We start from the raw sequence: 17,445 nt of genomic DNA, 5'->3' as shown, positions 1-17,445 counted from the left end.
ACACGACAGAAATGACAAAAATGACAAAAAATAAAAATGATTATAGGGCTATTGCATTGGCGCCCTCTGGTGGTATGAGGTACTACATTTAAAATCATACCTTGAGCGTGTCTTCTTCAATAGAGTACAACGGGGCTAAAGGTGCCCCGGGGGAAAAGGCGCCTTTGAATTTACAAACGCATGGCTTAACACTTTCCAAACCATTCGCTTTTCAAGATGCACGTGTTTATTTGTCTGATCTTTGACGAGATCGAAGTGGATTCTGTGCTTACTTGATCTAATATGTTTTTTAAAATGTTGTAGATTTAAGTAGCGAAAGAGAATCGCTCAAATTAATGCATATATTTTGAGACAAAGGTCTTCTTTATGATTTTCAGTTTTTAAATAACGAAGATTATGTAAAAGTATGGTATTTGGGGTAAAAAGTGCCTCTGCTGTTGGGGCTAAACGCGCACAGAAATTAACATGATAATTAATAGATCACTGACTTTTCCATTTGTTGATATGACATGGTTAGATTCAGATGGTAAATATCATATATTATGTTGGGTGTCCATATGAGAGATAATCTAATATGTGTGTGGGGTAAAAGGCCCCCCTTGCCACCTCATAAGATTTTTAAAAAAAAATAAACAACTTGAATGATTTATTTTCACACAAAATCTGTTGCTCCATTAATGTTCAATACAACGTATATATTTTTTCTGCAATTATACATTTTAGGCGCAGGTAATAGCACATTTTCTCTTAAGGGGGGCCTTTAGCCCCGTTGTACCCTACACTTAGTGGAAATGTAAAAATGAATGTATATGGATGTTTTTGTAACGCTTGGGTAAGAACACTACAGTTTAGGGTGTTTTACGGTTTAATTGGTCTATTAAAATGAGAACACAGAAACTGCATTAAAACAAAGTAATTTATTATAGTGATAAATTCTTCCTATAAGTCAAGAACGCTGCATGTGGCATAGCATTCATATAACATTCAAGTAACTTTTACTTGCATTTTTGTGAACATACAGAGTACTACAGAGTCAGTGTGTAGTAGTACAGCATGAGTAAGGAAGCCACCAGATTGAGTAAACTGGAACTCAGGAAACTTGAAGATGATTCTTCAGATTCTTCAGGCAAGCTTTCAACAGAAAGAGAAATATCAGATCAGTATGTTTATTTTATATGTGCTCCGTTGATCACAAATGAGTATTTTATACAATCAAACACATCTTTACTGCACTCTCTCTCTTACCTGACAAGGCCGCTGCAATTAGAAGAACTGTGCAAATGAGAATGTGTTAAGGTGATCTTTTTAAAATGATCATTACTATTGTGAACAGTCTTGATGCCCGTAACTGTAAAAACTTCAGTGGGTGATATTAGCAGATTAATTTCCTCTGAATCACATCCATAATCTTCAAAGCTGATCACAGAAGAAGAATTGATGATGAAAACAGTCCCAATGCTATTAAAGACATTTGCATCTTCAGTTACATCATTATAGAGCGATTCTGCTGGAAGAAAACTCTCAAAATGTACTTTCTCCCCAATTTCAGTGCTATATTCCTTCCCTTTACCAGAGTACACTGTGCGAATCTTGTTTTTGCTCATAAGTTGCATGGCATCTGTCAGCAGGAAGAAAAGAGATTTGAAAGGAAACTCATCTCGGTAAGTTGAACTGCCCCTGCTAGTCTGAAACAACTTCTTGAATCTTCCACGAAATTCAGAACTAGCTTCTGCATAGCTCTTCAGTGCAGCCATGTGCAGCGGTGTACTCCCTGGAATGGTCTTGCTGCATGTTGCATTACCTTTCCACATAGTTTTAAAATCTGGATTGTTGTTAAGCTCTGTCTGCAGCAGTCCTTTTGTGACCATTTGCAGCATTTCTTTCCGACAGTTCTGGAACGAGTAATCAGCAGCTTCAGGAAGCATGCCCATCTGTATCGCTTCTTCAGTTATCTTCACAGCCATCTGAAAGCACAATTAAGAATCACAGCAGAAATTTTGGAGAGAAAAAAGTCTTCTAAGCTTCACAAAATTTGATGAAGTTAAACAGTACAAAGTAGTGATGATACATGTGAGAGCTTACAGTGTATAAGAGCACCAGGAGAACCGCAGGAAACCTCAAACTTCCCATTGTATTAGTTGGCGTATGTGCACAAGTCTGGACAAAGACAATAACATGGACAACTAGGCTAAAAATAAAGTTGGTAAATACATGCTTACCAAACAAATAAGAATATATAATCATTTTCAGCACAAACTGAACAAAAGCACAAACCCATAAAGAAAACTGCATGATTAACAAAGCATACAAATCATGATATCTGTGCATGATGCATTTAATTTTGTCAGAAACATTTGCCTAAATCCAGTGGTTAAAAACAAAAACAAAAAACAAAGCTGAAACAGAAAAAGGCAGCACTCACCGTCTTGAGATGCCTGGTATTTTTAAGATCAGTTAAACACGAAGAAAGCAAATGGTCAGAACCGTAGGGTGTTCAGAACTTGAAAAAAAATACACTCCAGGAAAGCGTATCAGGGTTGTATTCTGCCTTTTCCTTCCTGTATTTTAGTCACTACTGTGATCAGCAAAAAGAAAATCCAGACAGCATAATAATATGAGAAGAATTCCATAGTTTAACATTTTTCAAAAGTAGAAAAATTAAACATAAAAAATGAAAGGTAAACATTTGTAATAAATAAGGTGGTAGACAGAGATTTATTTAAAAAAAAAAAAAGGAAGTAAGTGTTCTCATATTGGAGTCAAAAGCAGACTAACTGCCATCCTATACAAAAAAAACAAAAAAAAAACACATGACAGATGGCACCATAATCTACTGTATGGTTCACAAATGGTCTTTTTGTCCCATTTTTGTGCTATTTGACGCTAATTTTTCAATGTTACCAACTTACCATAACCTTAAATCCAATTTAAGTTTTTGAAAAATAAGGTCTCTGATTAGCCTTAATTCTGCCAGAATCATGGATAAAACCTAATACTTATCTACTAATACTTATCTAATACTAATAATAGACCTTTCCTCTTAAAATTAACATAACATCATAAAAACTTCTTTAGAGTTCCCATTCTGGTGCAACTCTCTGTCCTGTGTAAAATGTATTAAAGAAAAACTGCCCCAAAATGCCATACCTAATAACATTGAGTTGTTTTTAAACAATATTCAGTATTTCTTGATAAAGAAAAGAGATGAGCCAAACACAAGTCAGAACAATGAAAGCATGCTAATTAGGAAGATATGACCAGAGAACAATCCAAGAATGGAGGAAGAGCGCCAGACAAGGGTCAGAACTGGAGAACGAGAGGAGGAGCTTAACTGGAAGTTTGAGAGGATCTATAGCAGGAAGCAAATACAGAGATTGTGATTGTGTGATTGTGTGTGTGTGTGTGTGTGTGTGTGTGTGTGTGTGTGTGTGTGTGTGTGTGTGTGCGCTTTTGTGACATATGAGGACACAAATATGTATTGCGCACTGGCGCCGTTGTCCTGTGGCTGCCCCCATAAGAAGGTGACTTATGAGGACATTACCCCATGTCCCCATTTTTCAAAACGCTTATAAATCATACAGAGTGAGTTTTTTTGAGAAAGCAAAAATGCACAAAGTTTCCTGTAAGGGGTAGGTTAAGGTGTAGGCCAATAGCACATACAGTTTGTACAGTATAAAAACCATAACGCCTATGGAGAGTCCCCGTAAACCACAAATACCAACATGTGTGTGTGTGTGTGTATGTGTATGTTCACCTGATTTTTTTCACATTGTGGTATACTAGATATGTGTTAAAGAGAAATTGCAAAATATGCAGAGTGCCAGGACCAGAACTGAGAACCACTGTTTTATGGTGAAAATTATTCCATGACACAAGGTATATCCAAACTATGACCTCTTTGGCATTCTCTAGGAAACGAAATACCTCTCAACATGCAGGGGTGCAGGGAACGAGGAAGCAGATGCTTTTGCCAAGAGGACCTTAAAAAATTAAGAAATAGAAATAAAAGAAATTAAAGGAGTAATAAAAAGAGCAGTAAAAGGAATGTGGCAAGAAAAGTTGGATAAGGAAGTACAGGGAAGACATTTGTACAATATTCAAAGGGAAGTATAGTAGTGAGTGGTCTGTGGTTTCTCGTCTCCATATTGGTCATAGGCTACTACACTTAATCATTCTTTGTATATCATTGTAAAACGTGATACACGATTCTGTAGCATGTGACAAGAGACAGTGGAGCATGTTTTAATATGCTGTGTCAGATAAAGAAATGAAAGGCTATAAATGTTAGGAAATAAATTCATTAGGTATAAATGGTTTGTCACTTCGGTTTTTACTAAGTTTTCAAGGTATTACTAGATTTTCAAGGGCAACATATCTGTTTAAAAAGTTTTAGTTCAAAGTGTTTTTTTCATCTCCCCCCTGCCCTCTTCTTTTAATTTTCTCCACATTGTTGCTCCACACTCAATCTCAGTAGATGGCAGAAACAAAGAAGAAGACTGGATTGGATAGCCCCACTGCACAAAAGAGCACAAGAAACATGCAGTTAGAAAGAGTATAGGAAATGCAAAATGTACATATTGGGGGAGTTATTGTAATAGAACAGAAACTCAAATATCAGATGTATGGGGAATGATCAGAAGAATGAGCAGTATAAAAAGAAAGTGTGAACAGAATTACGCCAAAATAGTAAATTGGCCATTAGTAAAATAGATAAGGCAAGCGATAGTAAAGATTCTAAGTTCTGAAATTTATCAGACACAGCTAGAAAGGAACAATACACTTGCACTAAATCCTCAAGTAACAGAACCATATGATACCTTTTATTTTTGAATGAAAGAAAGCCATTTTAAATGCACGGCAAACATCTCATTCAATACAGTATGGGAAACAGGAAAAATTCCATCAGCATAAGCAGTCCATTATTCTAGTTCTAAAACCTGGAAATGATTCATCAGACAAATCAAACTATACGCCAGTAGCCTTAACGTCACAGTTAGAAAAACTGTGGAAAGGATAGTAACTGAGAGACTTACATATCCGTAGATGGAAACTCCCTTTCCACACAATTAACTGCTTTGTTCTTCCTTACTCTTACCAAAGTGCGAAGGATCGTAAATTCCTCTCACAGGAGAAACAAGTTTTGACATGCCCTTACCAAAAAGTAATATACTTCAAGTTTATTTTATTAAGTATACTTAAGTAAAGTTCAAGTATATTTTATTAAGTATATTTAAGTAAAGTTCAAGTATATTTTAAGTATACTTTATGTAGGTAAGTATACAAATATCAGTATAGGCCTACTAATAGTATACATGTACTATTTCAATACTCCTTGAGACTAAATTGGCCCACTTTCTAGTATTTTAAGTATACTTTAAGTATAACAGTAGTAAACTTTGAGTACACAACTAGTTTACATCAATGTTTTACTGCAACTGTACTAAAAGTGAACTTATAGGTATACTGAAAGTTTACTAATTAAATACTTGTAGTAGCTTAAACCAGCTCATGACCAGCTAAGGACCAGCTCAAACCAGCATCCATGCTTCAAAACATAATCAGCATATGCTGTTTTTTTTGTTTGTTTTTTTCCAACAGGGATAACATAGGCTATATAGGCTATACACGCACACAAACAAATTAATTAATTCTTTAAGTATATTTTAAGTTTTTATGCTCAGTGTCGTTTCATAATGTTTCAGAATCAAATCATCTAACTGGGCAGTGAATTTGTTGAACAGGGATGGAGTTCTTTAACTTTGAGGGGCGTGGTTTGTAACCTAATCAGAACGTCAAGCCCCGTTCACACCGCCAGCGAATTTTTCCAATAGCGTCTGTCTGCGGACTGCAAGAGAGGGGCGTAACTGGAAGGAGGCGTAACTTGAAGAAAGGGCGTAACTTGAAGTTGTCCAAATCACACAGAACCACGCGAGATGTCAAAACGAGATGTTATTGGCAAGATGGCCGCTTGTATATTGACAAGGTGAGAATATTTTTTTATTTTTTATTTTCAGTAGGTGTAAGCAATATATAATTCAAAAGGTGTAAAGACGACAAGGCTAGTCAAGAGTAGTCCCAGACTAAAATGCATGTCTGGGCTGTTTTAACTGAAAGCAACTTGAACTGACTGATCTTAAAATAATTGTTTTGTCTCAAGATGCCCATCAGTAGTGTTTTTATCCAAGGCACGTTTATAAAAGCTACTCAAATGTCCTAATTGAACTATGGCCTAACTTGTGTTGGATAAAAAGGGAGTTACATCAGCAACTACCTCAACATGTAAATGCAGTATTGAGCAGATAAATCACAGCTGACTGACTCTTGTCTGGATGTTACAGGGACAGATGAGACACACGAGTGTATATCCGGTGCAGAGTGACTGATGAAGGAATGCTGCCATCAAAGACTCTCAGTGAGTACACTACAGACATCAATAAAACATCTTTTAAATCTTAAATTGTAGTTTATTTTAATTATTGTAATTTCAAACAACTATTACAGCACTTTTCTGATTCTTGATTCCTGTGCATTTGCTGCAGATCTTTTGTGGTGGAGCAGGACCTGCAAGACAAGGTGACAGCGACATTTGTGGAAAAAAGGGAAAACCTGAAACAAAAGGATAAAGTAAGATCATTTTATTACTTTTAATACAGAGATCAGATGACATTGTGCTGTTAAAATGACTGCTTGTGTATTATGTTTGGCTGTTTTTGTATGATCTGAAATGTCTGCAGGCTGCTGTGAGCGCTGAGGATGGAGAGTCCACAGCAGCATCCTGGAAATGATCCAGTGCCATGAATTAGACGCCCAACACTGCACCTGCCCTCATCTGAACCAGATGCTGCTGTGGTCTCTTCATCATCAGTGACCCCAGAGCCAGCGAGAACATCTAGAGAAAGACCAAAAGACATCGAGGATGTGACATTGGTCAAGTTTATTCTGCTGGTCTCTGTTCATACAGTGAAGGCTGACTTTCAGAAGCTTCACAAGCATCATCAAAAAATAGTCATGAAGCTTTTATCGAAAGTGATTTCCAGTGCTGTTATTACAGGGACCTACAATCCCCTGGATCAACCTGGAGAAAAGAGCCTTGCTGAAGGACACGCCAGTGACGAACCAGCAACCTTCTGCTGACCAGTTCAGTGGTTTAGCCCACTACAGAAGTAATAAAGCTACAACTAAAAAAATGCATGTAATTGTAAACATGAAATAAAATTTGGCAAGAAATGGAAAGCTGACAACATGAATTGTAAATGTTTAACTCTGTTTAAATGTTTTACAGGTAGTGGTGCTCATGGAGAGCAGCACACGAATGTTTGAAGCAGACACAGATTATCCCGCACATGTTCTCCTGCTCTTGCCTCAAGGTTGTGTGGTTCAGGGGTGTCATCATGGTCTTCCTCATCCTCTGGGTCAACGATGTCCTCATTGAGAAGAGCAAGATTGTGAAGCACAGCGCAGCTGCAGAACTGGCTCAGCTGTGTTGAGATGACTGTAGGATGTGGGTTCACCGTCTGTAAAAACATGATTGTTAGAACAATAAGTTTGAATGAAGCTTTGTTTCATCTGTTGTTGACTTGTATATTGTATGTATTTATTGTGATGCTTCCTTTTATTCATTCTTATACTTATTTATTCATGTTTCTTATTGTTGTCATTAAATAAAATATATTTTAATGTATTAATTGCTTGACTGAAAATTGATGTATTCACATCGACTGCATTTGTTCAACTAGTGTATATTCATGTATAGCCATGTCACGACAAAATTAAATTTTGCTTGTTTTACTTGTTTGTCATTTTAAGTTTAAAAAATTATAATTATTGGTTAGCACTTATCATTATTATTGCGTGTAAGTGTTGGGGTGGGAAAATGATGCAATTCATTCTGGGGTAATCTTAATTTTAAGTACAAATACTTACATTTTAGAGTATAAAATCAACAGTCTTCTCCAAAGGCGAGATCTTCGAGCAGCTGCCCGACATGTCCTTTGTGCTGACATCTCAAACGCTGAGGAAAACCGTACTAGATTGTTGAGTTAGTGATGATATGAGGTGTTAGTGCACCTGTCTCTCTTTTTTTTATTATTGCCGAACTTATTACATAAAAGATCAGGGAAAGATGGTTGTATCTAACAATGAACAATCATAAATGGCATAAAACAGTAAACAAAAATTTCATGCGTTCATCATAGTATGAGATAATATACACAGAAAAAAAGCACAGTGACAAGGTTAAATATCTTTGAATAATTCATCATGAATTTTTTAGAAGCGAGGATGAAACAAGAAAGTTAAATTCAACAAGAAAAAAGAAAACAGGAGATTTAAGCCACGTTTGCTTGTGGATGATAAAATAATTAAAATATTCAAGAGATAACAATTTTGGGTTTTTGTAATAAAAATAAAATAAAAAATGCTTTAAGGATAAAACTGTGGATCACATTAGTGGAGTTACAAATATAAGAACTTAAATCAACACAAAATGTATTGACTACTACAATCACAAAATAAAAGGGCAGCTGTTTCTTCAACAAGACCACAAAATGAGCAAATTTAGATGAAATTAAAAATTAAACCTGTCACTCATATCTTTTGTTGCGCTTGTTATAACGTCTTAGGTCACGTGATAACGTCAACATAACGGATGATATCCAAATCGCATTCATAATTAACGCATTCAGGCTGTAGAGTATGTACTCTTTTAGCGCTCGTTAAGTAAGTACTTATTGAAGAAAGTATGCGGTTTCGGACGCAGCCCGACAACATCTCGTTTTGACATCTCGCGTGGTTCTGTGTGATTTGGACAACTTCAAGTTACGCCCCTTTCTTCAAGTTACGCCTCCTTCCAGTTACGCCCCTCTCTTGCAGTCTGCAGACAGACCCTTCTCAATTTTTCGCTGTATGTCGCTAGACTCTGTACTGTGAAGAGCTTGTGTGCGTTGCTACTGCTGTCGCTCTAATATTATTGGTAGACTGCACGTCTGGACATATCTTTAGAAAATGCAATCACAAACTATATATATCGCCGGTAAAACTAAGATATCATTCTAATCCGGTTAATGATTTAACCGCCGCGCCGTGCATTCAAATCGTTTAATGCACAGCTAGCCGTTGATTATCCCTTACATAAACTACAGCGGTGCTCAGTGCATTAAATCATTAACCGGTGCTAAACTTTTCACTGCGTCATATAATTAACTACACGAACCGTCAATGTATGACTCAAACTCACTTTAGACTGCCAACAGTTTATTTTCCACGCATCATTTTTATGTCCTTACAGTCATATAAAACAGTGAAATTGCCAAGTACTCCTCGCTGCAGACTGTAGCGCGGTGACGTCAGGTAACTACGTCACGTATGTGTTTACCGCGCATGCGCAAAGTGACGTATGGTATATCTATAAAACGCAGGCGCAGTAGCGCGGTGACGTCACGTACCTACGTTACCTATGTATTTACCGTAAATACGCCGGTTCAATAATGGTTCATTCACTTCCAGAACATTTACTTACTTTTGTTTTCTTAAAAATGTGCGTTTGTGTTGACTTTTAATTGTAAGGATGCTTTGCTCATAATCACAGAGAGTGTCATTGCAAATGTATGCGATTTCAAACATTTATGACATGTTTTATGATATGTGTTAGTATTCGACGTGACAGGGATTCTGCTGCTGGTCTTTAAAAGTCTTATTTCGCCTAAAATGAGCCTTTAAAGATGTATTAAAATAGAGCAGAAATACTTATATTAATAAAGTAATGAATTGAATGCATTGCAAAATAAAAAAAATACATACATACATTTATATATATATATATGTGTGTGTGTGTGTGTGTGTGTATGTATGTATGTTTCTCATATTTGTCATCTTTTGCATTAACATTATCAAAAATTAATAGATACTGTAACAAATTTATTGTTCATTGTTAGTTCATGTTAATTAATACATTAACTAGTGTTAACAAATGACACCTTATTGTAAAGTGTTACCTCTTAAATTTACCTTCATGTTCATATGACTTTTTAGGGACATTATCAGTGAGACGAAATTGAGAGAAGAGGCTCACTTCATAGACAGATAGTTCTTTAACTCCTTAACATGTAGCGAATACTGTAAAAAGTATTTGAGTGTCTGTCTCTCTTCACATCTTTCTGTCTGTCTCATCTCAACTATCTGTTTTTTTTTTTTTCCTGATTTTCCTGACCTCAACTGTAAAACTTTCAAATTGTTTCAGGCTATGCTTTCTCAAGCCAAGCCAACCTAAATTTTGACTTGACGAACTTTTTTAATTTAGTTGGTTAATGATGATTATAAATTAAATCTCTTAGGTACTTTACAGACAAAGCAAACAACACTCTTTTCTAACACCATCCTATAATATTTAAAAATACATTTAAAATATTTTCCTTGTATGGCTCTTTTGCCTTTCCTCAAAATGATTTAATATTGTTTGTTATTTTATGTAAATTAGGTGTCGTGAACTGGAGTGCATTTTCTGCACAATACAGACAGGAGTGCCGGGTGCCGTATTCACAGACCAGTGCCTACGGTGCAGTGAGATACTGTATTTAAAGACTGCACACCTAGGTATGTCAGGACTGACAGGAGGGAGTCCTGTGTGGGTTTTATTCATTCAAAGAATTTGAGGGCTACTGCTCCGTTGATTGTTTTATCAGTGATGGAGGTGAATTTCAGAATGAATAGATGCAATTTTTTTTTCTTTCTCCTGTGTCATGTTTATAGTCTATAGTCTTAATCTATATTTGTATATACAATTATATTTTCTGTTTTGTTCTTTGAAATAATCATTTAAAAAAAGATCACTGTTATCAGTTTGGTTTTTTTGGAGGCACCATGCATAAAATGGGATGCAGACACTGAAAATATACTGTATGTAGTCAATTGAATTTAAAACTACTTTATTGTCTTAAATATTTCACATGCAGAATTGCCAATGCAAAAGGAAAATGTCCAAAATTATCCAAAATAAATAAATAAACAAGAACCATGACAGAGGACAGATTAAAATAAGAAAGGCAGCAGCTATTTGCACTAAGTGATAGCAGGATTTTCTGCTATTTAAACTACTTATTGCAAACAGTGGTAATTACCTGTACCTCAGTATTGTAGTACATTATAAAACATTAACGTTATGCAATAATAACGTTTTGAGTGTAAATTATAATTTTAATTCAAATTATTAAATGGATATCACCTTATTGGGACAATAAAGCCCTCCCTCACAACTTTTTGATTATTTCCTTAATTTTTATTGAAAATAAATGCTTTTTTGATGTGATTTGAAATTTGAAAAGGGAGAAAAAACTTTGCTAAAAGGCGGATTCGAACCTGCATCGATCGCGTCAAAATGTGAAAATCACACGTTTTGAACATTATGAAGCTGCAGACTCGGAGCCTGCTGCATCCACAGTCCCGCACCTAGAGTCCCGCATTTTCAGACCCCTCGTTTTTCGAGACAGCGCCTCCTATCAAATTGGATCGGAAAAACACATGGATAAACACGTGAATAACCGAAACGTGAGTATCGTCAATCTTAAAATGATTTCGTCAAAATTATTTCTTTTTTAATCAAACTACTTTAAAGCTCATCGATACACCAACATATGAACAGTCTATTTAATATTTGTAATGATAGTTTGTAACAAAATTTGAGCCGTTAATGTATGTTTTTTCGCCTTTTTCCCCCGAAAATATTTTGATAGCTAACGTTAACCTTGGACTTTTTGTAGACAAGCCATTGTAAAAAAAATATTAAAATTAGTTGACATTAAAGTAGACCAATTAAATACATTAAGTGTGTTAATATCAAAGAATTTCATCATTAATTATTTAATCAGATTTACCTTTTTTTAATTACCGGACCCTTTCTCCTAAAACTATAAATTGAACAAATTAATGCCGAAGTAATTATTTTACTTTATATAATTTATGTAGACTACTTAAATTAGTTCTTATAAAACGTAAGTATTAAAATGGATCAATATTAATTTAACTGTGATATGAAGTTGTTGCCAGCCATTTACAACTCATAGGCTACAGTTGCCTAATAATCAAATTTGCTATGCCTTCACTATGTATTAACCAGTCTATGGTATTAACATGTGAGCTAGAATGTGTCATTTGGCCTTTTTTGGGGGTTCCTTGTTTTAATTTGTATTGACTGAAATTTGACTATGGGCTCTGTGGGGTGGTCTTAAATTTTGAATTTGAGTTTGACTCTCTCTTCTTTTTTTTTTGAAGATGGATATAACAATTCAAACGGGGAAATCACTTCCAGAATTACAGAAATGTAATAAATGCTGCAGTGATTTTCACTGCCCATTCTGTGCCCCGATATATTTCAAACCGACAAAGTTGTCCAAAGTTTATTTTGATTGGATTGTTTCTATTATTGCCATATATGAAATGTTTTATACATTAATTAATTAATGTATTTATTTATATGGACAGGCCATCATTCATGGCCTATGTGAGCTGCAGGCATTATCCTGGCAGGAGGCTGAGGAGGTGTTCCTTCGTGGCCCTACTTATCACCCTAGGTATGCTTGTAATTTGCATTTGCAAAAATTTTTTTATTATTACACAGTATTTTTGACAATGGCATTCATCTTTTATTTTAGTGAAGTTGAGGAATTTGACCGGGTGATTGCAAAAAGAATGAGAAAAGAAGCAACATTTGCCTACCAGAAAGTAATTATTTTACCTTATGCATTTACATTACATTTTACATTTATTCATTTAGCAGACGCTTTTATCCAAAGCGACTTATAAATGAGGAGGTTTTTTGAATGCAATTGAAGACGAAAATAAAGTCACTAACACAATTCTTTCTTCCTTTTTTCTTTGCTTTCTCCTGTTTACAGCAAGATGACAGTGATTAAGGCGATCGTTAAATAAAGTACAGAATTGTTTATTATTGGTGTTTTGTCTATTATTTGAGTTTTGCTTCACATTCAAAATATCAAAAAACAGGTTTTGTAATGTTAGCATGGTATAATGTTAATTAGACCATTATATGTTGAACTGAAAGAAAAAATGGAATTTGAAACATTGTACAAAAACAAACATTGTAGCAATATAATATCACATAATATTTTTCAGAAGATAGTTCAATCTGTATGTGTATCCGTTACATCAATAATTTCCTTTCAATTACACCCACGCTCAAAAAATAAATACTGGGTAATTAGTTAGTTTGAGAACACAATGATTTTTTTTTTTTTGCCACATGCATTAAGCAGGGAACGCAAATATTTATTTGGATAACTTTAAATAAAAAGAGACCGTAATACTGCATTCTAATGTTTTCAATGGCATCTGGGTGCGGTTGGATAAGGGTGTTATACGATCTTCCGAACAGCAGGAGGCGCTGTCTCGAAAAACGAGGGGTCTGAGAATGCGGGACTCTGGGTGCGGGACTGTGGATGCAGCAGGCTCCGGGTCTGCAGCTTCATAATGTTGCACGTTTTACCATCTGCGCCAGTAGAGCTGACGACTGATGTCATCTTGACTAGCCTAATAAGAAATATATAAGGCGCCGTTAAAGGGTAATATTACAATATACACAGTGAAGTAAAGTGCAACAGAATGTTAATAAATTGTAAATAAAATACTACACAGATATTACAGATTAAACTCTGTAATTCCGTATCATTTTACCTGAGATGAAACATGGTTAAAATCATGGATATGTGCTGTATTACATTTTATTGTTTTATTTTTTTTCCACCTTAGGGTTCTTAATACTTTTACATTTTATTAGAGTATTCTGTTAAGTATGCGCATGCGTTTTTATGACGTGTTACGTCACGCAGGACGCAAAAACACCTACCGTCACCACGTAATGCAAATTACACACGCAATGCGCATGCGTGTCATAGACATACCATACGTCACTTTGCGCATGCGCGGTAAACATATACCTGACGTAGATACCTGACGTCACCGCGCTACAGTCTGCAGCGAGGGGTGTCTCGAAATTGCTCCGGAACTCTGTCCTCTTGCGTGCACTCGAGACTGTGACGTGTGAGCGCCGATGACAGATTCTTCACTCCTATTGGTTGTTGCTCGCGAAATTCGCTGTTCATTTGCATAAAGTTGAGCAATCCTTAACTTTTGTCTCTTGACCCGCATCGCGTGACACGCCCACATTCCGTCGCCAACGGTTACTGTCGCTCTTGTCGCCAGTTCTCCATTGAAAATGAATGCAGGGCTCTCAAGTCTCACGCAATCGGAGTGAGACTCACGCATTTCAACCAGTTCACACGCTCTCACGCCACACCTTGTATTTCTCACGCTGAGAAGGGACAACTTGTCCCGCTACAATTACTATACAATTAATATACCATTAATAGATGAGGGAATACTAAGGTAAGTTTTCTGCCGAGTTCATAGCTCTCTCGACTCTGTAGTTATAGAGTTAAATGCCACCTACCAGCCAATCAGAAATTAGGATGTTGTTTCAGTTTAAATTACGCGATTCTGCAGCAAGCGGGTTCGTTACTAAGCAACATGGATGCGCGCGCACATGGAGTGTAAGTTGGAAGAGAAAGATCCGATGAATGCTGTAGGTAACCCCTTCATTTATTTTTTCGATTTTAAGATTCCTCTACGAAATCACTTGCCTGTGAAAAGATAGTGAGAGGAGAGCTGATGTTGGGTATAGCCAAATTCGCGCTAATGTATTATTGATGCAGTCAAAAAAAAAAAAAAAAAAACTCTCCAACTGCAACTTCGCAACCAGAATCTTTAACTTAGCTTTGGCTTCCTGAAAGGAAAGTACTAGAGATGTTATAACAGTTGGTGAATCTGATAAAAGACAGACAAATTCATCCAAATAAAATAAATTGTTTTACATATTTAAAAAAGGATAAAAAATACAAAGAAATTTGGCCCCAAACATGCCAACTGAACAGCAGTGCTCAATGTATATACTGTACACACACAGTAGCATTACAGAACTTGTCCTGAACATGTATGTCAAGCTCTGTGTGTGTGTGTGTGTGTGTGTGAGAGAAAGAGAGAGAGAGAGAGAGAGAACACATTTCAGCTTATGATTTTTTCTGTTGTGTTTGTTGCACATCTTGATGACAGGGTAGGGGCTCCCATATAAAGCACTGAGGCTTCCCAAATTCAGATGCAGTGTGTTTTCCATGGTGGGTTTGAACAAAACCAAAACTAGAAACAGTTTGGCTCTGGATGGAACGCTATTATCATGACAGTGCTTTATGTGGGAGTCCTCTACCCTGTCATCAGGCATCAAATGTGCAATAAACATTTACAACAGAAAAAGAAACATAAGCTGAAATGTGTTCTCTCTCTCTCTCTCTCACACACACACACACACACACAGTTTGACATACATGCTCAGGGTAAGTACTGTAATGTATATGTGTACAGTATGTACATTGAGTACTGCTGTTCAGTTGGCTCGTTTGAGGCAAAATTTATTTTTGATACATTTGTATTTTTAAATACATAAATCTTTTTATTTTATTAGAATGAATTTGTCTTTCAAAAAACAGATTTACCAAATGTTATAACTTCTATTTGTGCTGGTCAATTATGAACAATAGGTAAAATTGAACTGCTAGCAAAAACTTGGGTGCTGCAAATATTTGAGTTGCTCCTCCCCTTTGACTTGCCCCTCCCCTTTGTGTGGCCCCTCCCCTAATCTCACTCCAAACTTTCGCTATAACTTGAGAGCCCTGTGAATGGGATCACGTCGCTCTGTAGCTGTGTGTCGCTGGCGGTGTGAACGGTAGCTGAACTACAAATCATCGCCGTGATTCAAACCCTTCATTAAAACTTACTAGACAAGCTATGGAGGGTTGTGAGTACAGCAAGAACGTTTGTCAACAAGAGGAACACATCAAATTGAAGAAGGATAAGGATAAAGTGGAGCGAGCACGTACGGATGTGAATACTTTTGTATGCTGTTATGGATGCTGGGATTGCTCTGAATGCTGTGATTGTTCTGGAATCTGTGATTGTTTTGTTTCATCCTGCTGCGCTTTTCTGGAATCATGTTTGGGATGTTTTTGTGACGTGAGTAACATTTAGAATCACAAAAACACTGCCTAAAAAGGACTGTTTTCTTAATTTTGAATTAAGAAATTGAATTGAATTTGAATTATTCTTAATTTTAAGATGGAAAATATGTAAAACATGCTTATATTTGGATTAAGTGGTCTAGTCACAAGAGATGTACTTGGTACACACGGATGCCATTATATGATAGGGACATTTACAAGTAAATTTTTGAATATAGGTAAACTTTTACGGATTTCTTTTTTAATTATTTGAAAACAGGACACTTTTTTTTCAAGTGAATTTATTTAATTTGATTAATGCTAATACTGAATGTTTTTGCCCCTACCCCAAGTGATTCCTGAGTAAATGGATTTCTAGGGACGCCACAGCAGTCAGAAGAGAGTAAAGCCCCTGTGGAAAACACCGAATGCAAAGCCAACAAAACTACAATCTACAACAAACACTGGGACATCTTTATGGAATGTCATAATGATATGATTGTTAAACTTCACAAAGATATTGTTATCTGTATTTACAAAAATGTATTTCCACTAAGATCAAATTACATTACATAACAAATTAAATAAAAGCCGAACTTCTTTTATAGTACTGTCTGATTAGCTTTAAATACACACTTCATGAGAGTGGAAGAGAAACTAAAAATGCATTGGCATAAAAACAAGTCTCACAAGATTCTTGAGCTTGAAGGTTTGATGATGTGACTTGAAATGTCATCTGCTTTGCCTTTTGGAGAATGCTTCAAACTACTTCATACTTCAAAGTGTTGAAACTAAGCAGAGGTTGTGAAGATTTGGTCAGACTTTATGCTATTCACTTCAATTAAAAAGACCTCTAGGCTCAGTGCAATTAGTTAGATGAATTCTCACTCAAAACAGATCACCATGGTCAACTGTCATCAATATGTAGTTATCAACATGCATGTCAAGACATCTGAGAAGATTCCATAAATACACACCTGGCCCTGGGGATATTTTTGTAAAGCATTTCTTTAATAAAATTAAGAAAAACAGGTGACACATATGTTGTAATTGTCATTTCGAAAGTAATACAATATTTTCACAAAGATGATGGTTTCAGTGGTTTCTTATTTTTCTTACAAGAACTCCTGTACTTAAAGATGCAATTAATTGACCCCTTGCTTAAATCTGCTCTCTTTAGTCACAGTTGCTAAGTCAGACAAACTGCACAGAATATTTTGCAATGAACTGGAGATTTCCATAAATTGAAATGCATGAATGCTTATTGGTTTGTTTTTAATCTGCATGATTTTCAGGTCAATATTTTTGCATTTCCAGTAGCCAAAATTTCACATATCTGACAACAAAACACTATTTTGCACCAGGAAGTGGTGTTTTTTCCCCATTCTTG

At 35.9% G+C, this 17,445-nt stretch overlaps 1 protein-coding gene and 2 long non-coding RNA genes across 5 annotated transcripts; 2 read left to right on the top strand and 1 right to left on the bottom strand.

Moving 5' to 3' along the window:
* Positions 1-898: 898 nt before the first annotated feature.
* si:ch211-145b13.6 (T-cell ecto-ADP-ribosyltransferase 1) lies at positions 899-5,166 on the bottom strand. 3 transcript variants are annotated; one of them, XM_058779394.1, is made up of 6 exons: positions 5,034-5,166; positions 3,925-4,514; positions 2,423-2,575; positions 2,083-2,157; positions 1,246-1,964; positions 899-1,131 (listed from the first exon to the last, which is right to left on the bottom strand). In XM_058779394.1, exons 4-6 carry the CDS (start codon positions 2,128-2,130, stop codon positions 1,026-1,028), a joined length of 873 nt encoding a protein of 290 aa, XP_058635377.1. In that variant the 5' UTR covers positions 2,131-2,157; positions 2,423-2,575; positions 3,925-4,514; positions 5,034-5,166; the 3' UTR covers positions 899-1,025. The 3 variants fall into 3 exon arrangements, with proteins under 3 accessions (XP_058635377.1, XP_058635293.1, XP_058635211.1); XM_058779310.1 differs by lacking the exons at positions 3,925-4,514; positions 5,034-5,166 and having other exon boundaries at positions 2,423-3,399; XM_058779228.1 differs by lacking the exons at positions 2,423-2,575; positions 3,925-4,514; positions 5,034-5,166 and having other exon boundaries at positions 2,083-2,396.
* Positions 5,167-5,854: 688 nt separating this feature from the next.
* On the top strand, positions 5,855-7,688 carry LOC131542620 (uncharacterized). Its single transcript, XR_009271753.1, has 5 exons — positions 5,855-5,983; positions 6,339-6,412; positions 6,540-6,624; positions 7,052-7,163; positions 7,283-7,688. It is a non-coding gene; the product is annotated as an uncharacterized LOC131542620 (long non-coding RNA).
* Positions 7,689-11,410: 3,722 nt separating this feature from the next.
* Positions 11,411-13,392, top strand: LOC131542661 (uncharacterized). The gene is made up of 3 exons (XR_009271763.1): positions 11,411-12,563; positions 12,645-12,714; positions 12,888-13,392. It is a non-coding gene; the product is annotated as an uncharacterized LOC131542661 (long non-coding RNA).
* Positions 13,393-17,445: the final 4,053 nt, after the last annotated feature.

This window comes from Onychostoma macrolepis, chromosome 01, assembly GCF_012432095.1.
Source record: "Onychostoma macrolepis isolate SWU-2019 chromosome 01, ASM1243209v1, whole genome shotgun sequence".
NCBI lineage: Eukaryota > Metazoa > Chordata > Actinopteri > Cypriniformes > Cyprinidae > Onychostoma > Onychostoma macrolepis.
The sequence above is the reverse complement of the archived record's forward strand: the minus strand, read 5'-3'. Positions and strand labels throughout refer to the sequence as shown.

Coding starts and splice junctions, on each gene's coding strand:
- si:ch211-145b13.6 (XM_058779228.1), bottom strand. CDS start 2,328: ATGCACAGATATCATGATTTGTATGCTTTGTTAATCATGCAGTTTTCT. Junction 1,965..2,082: donor TCCTGGTGCTCTTATACACT/GTAAGCTCTCAC, acceptor TTGTGCTTTCAG/ATGGCTGTGAAGATAACTGA. Junction 1,132..1,245: donor AATTGCAGCGGCCTTGTCAG/GTAAGAGAGAGA, acceptor TTCTGTTGAAAG/CTTGCCTGAAGAATCTGAAG.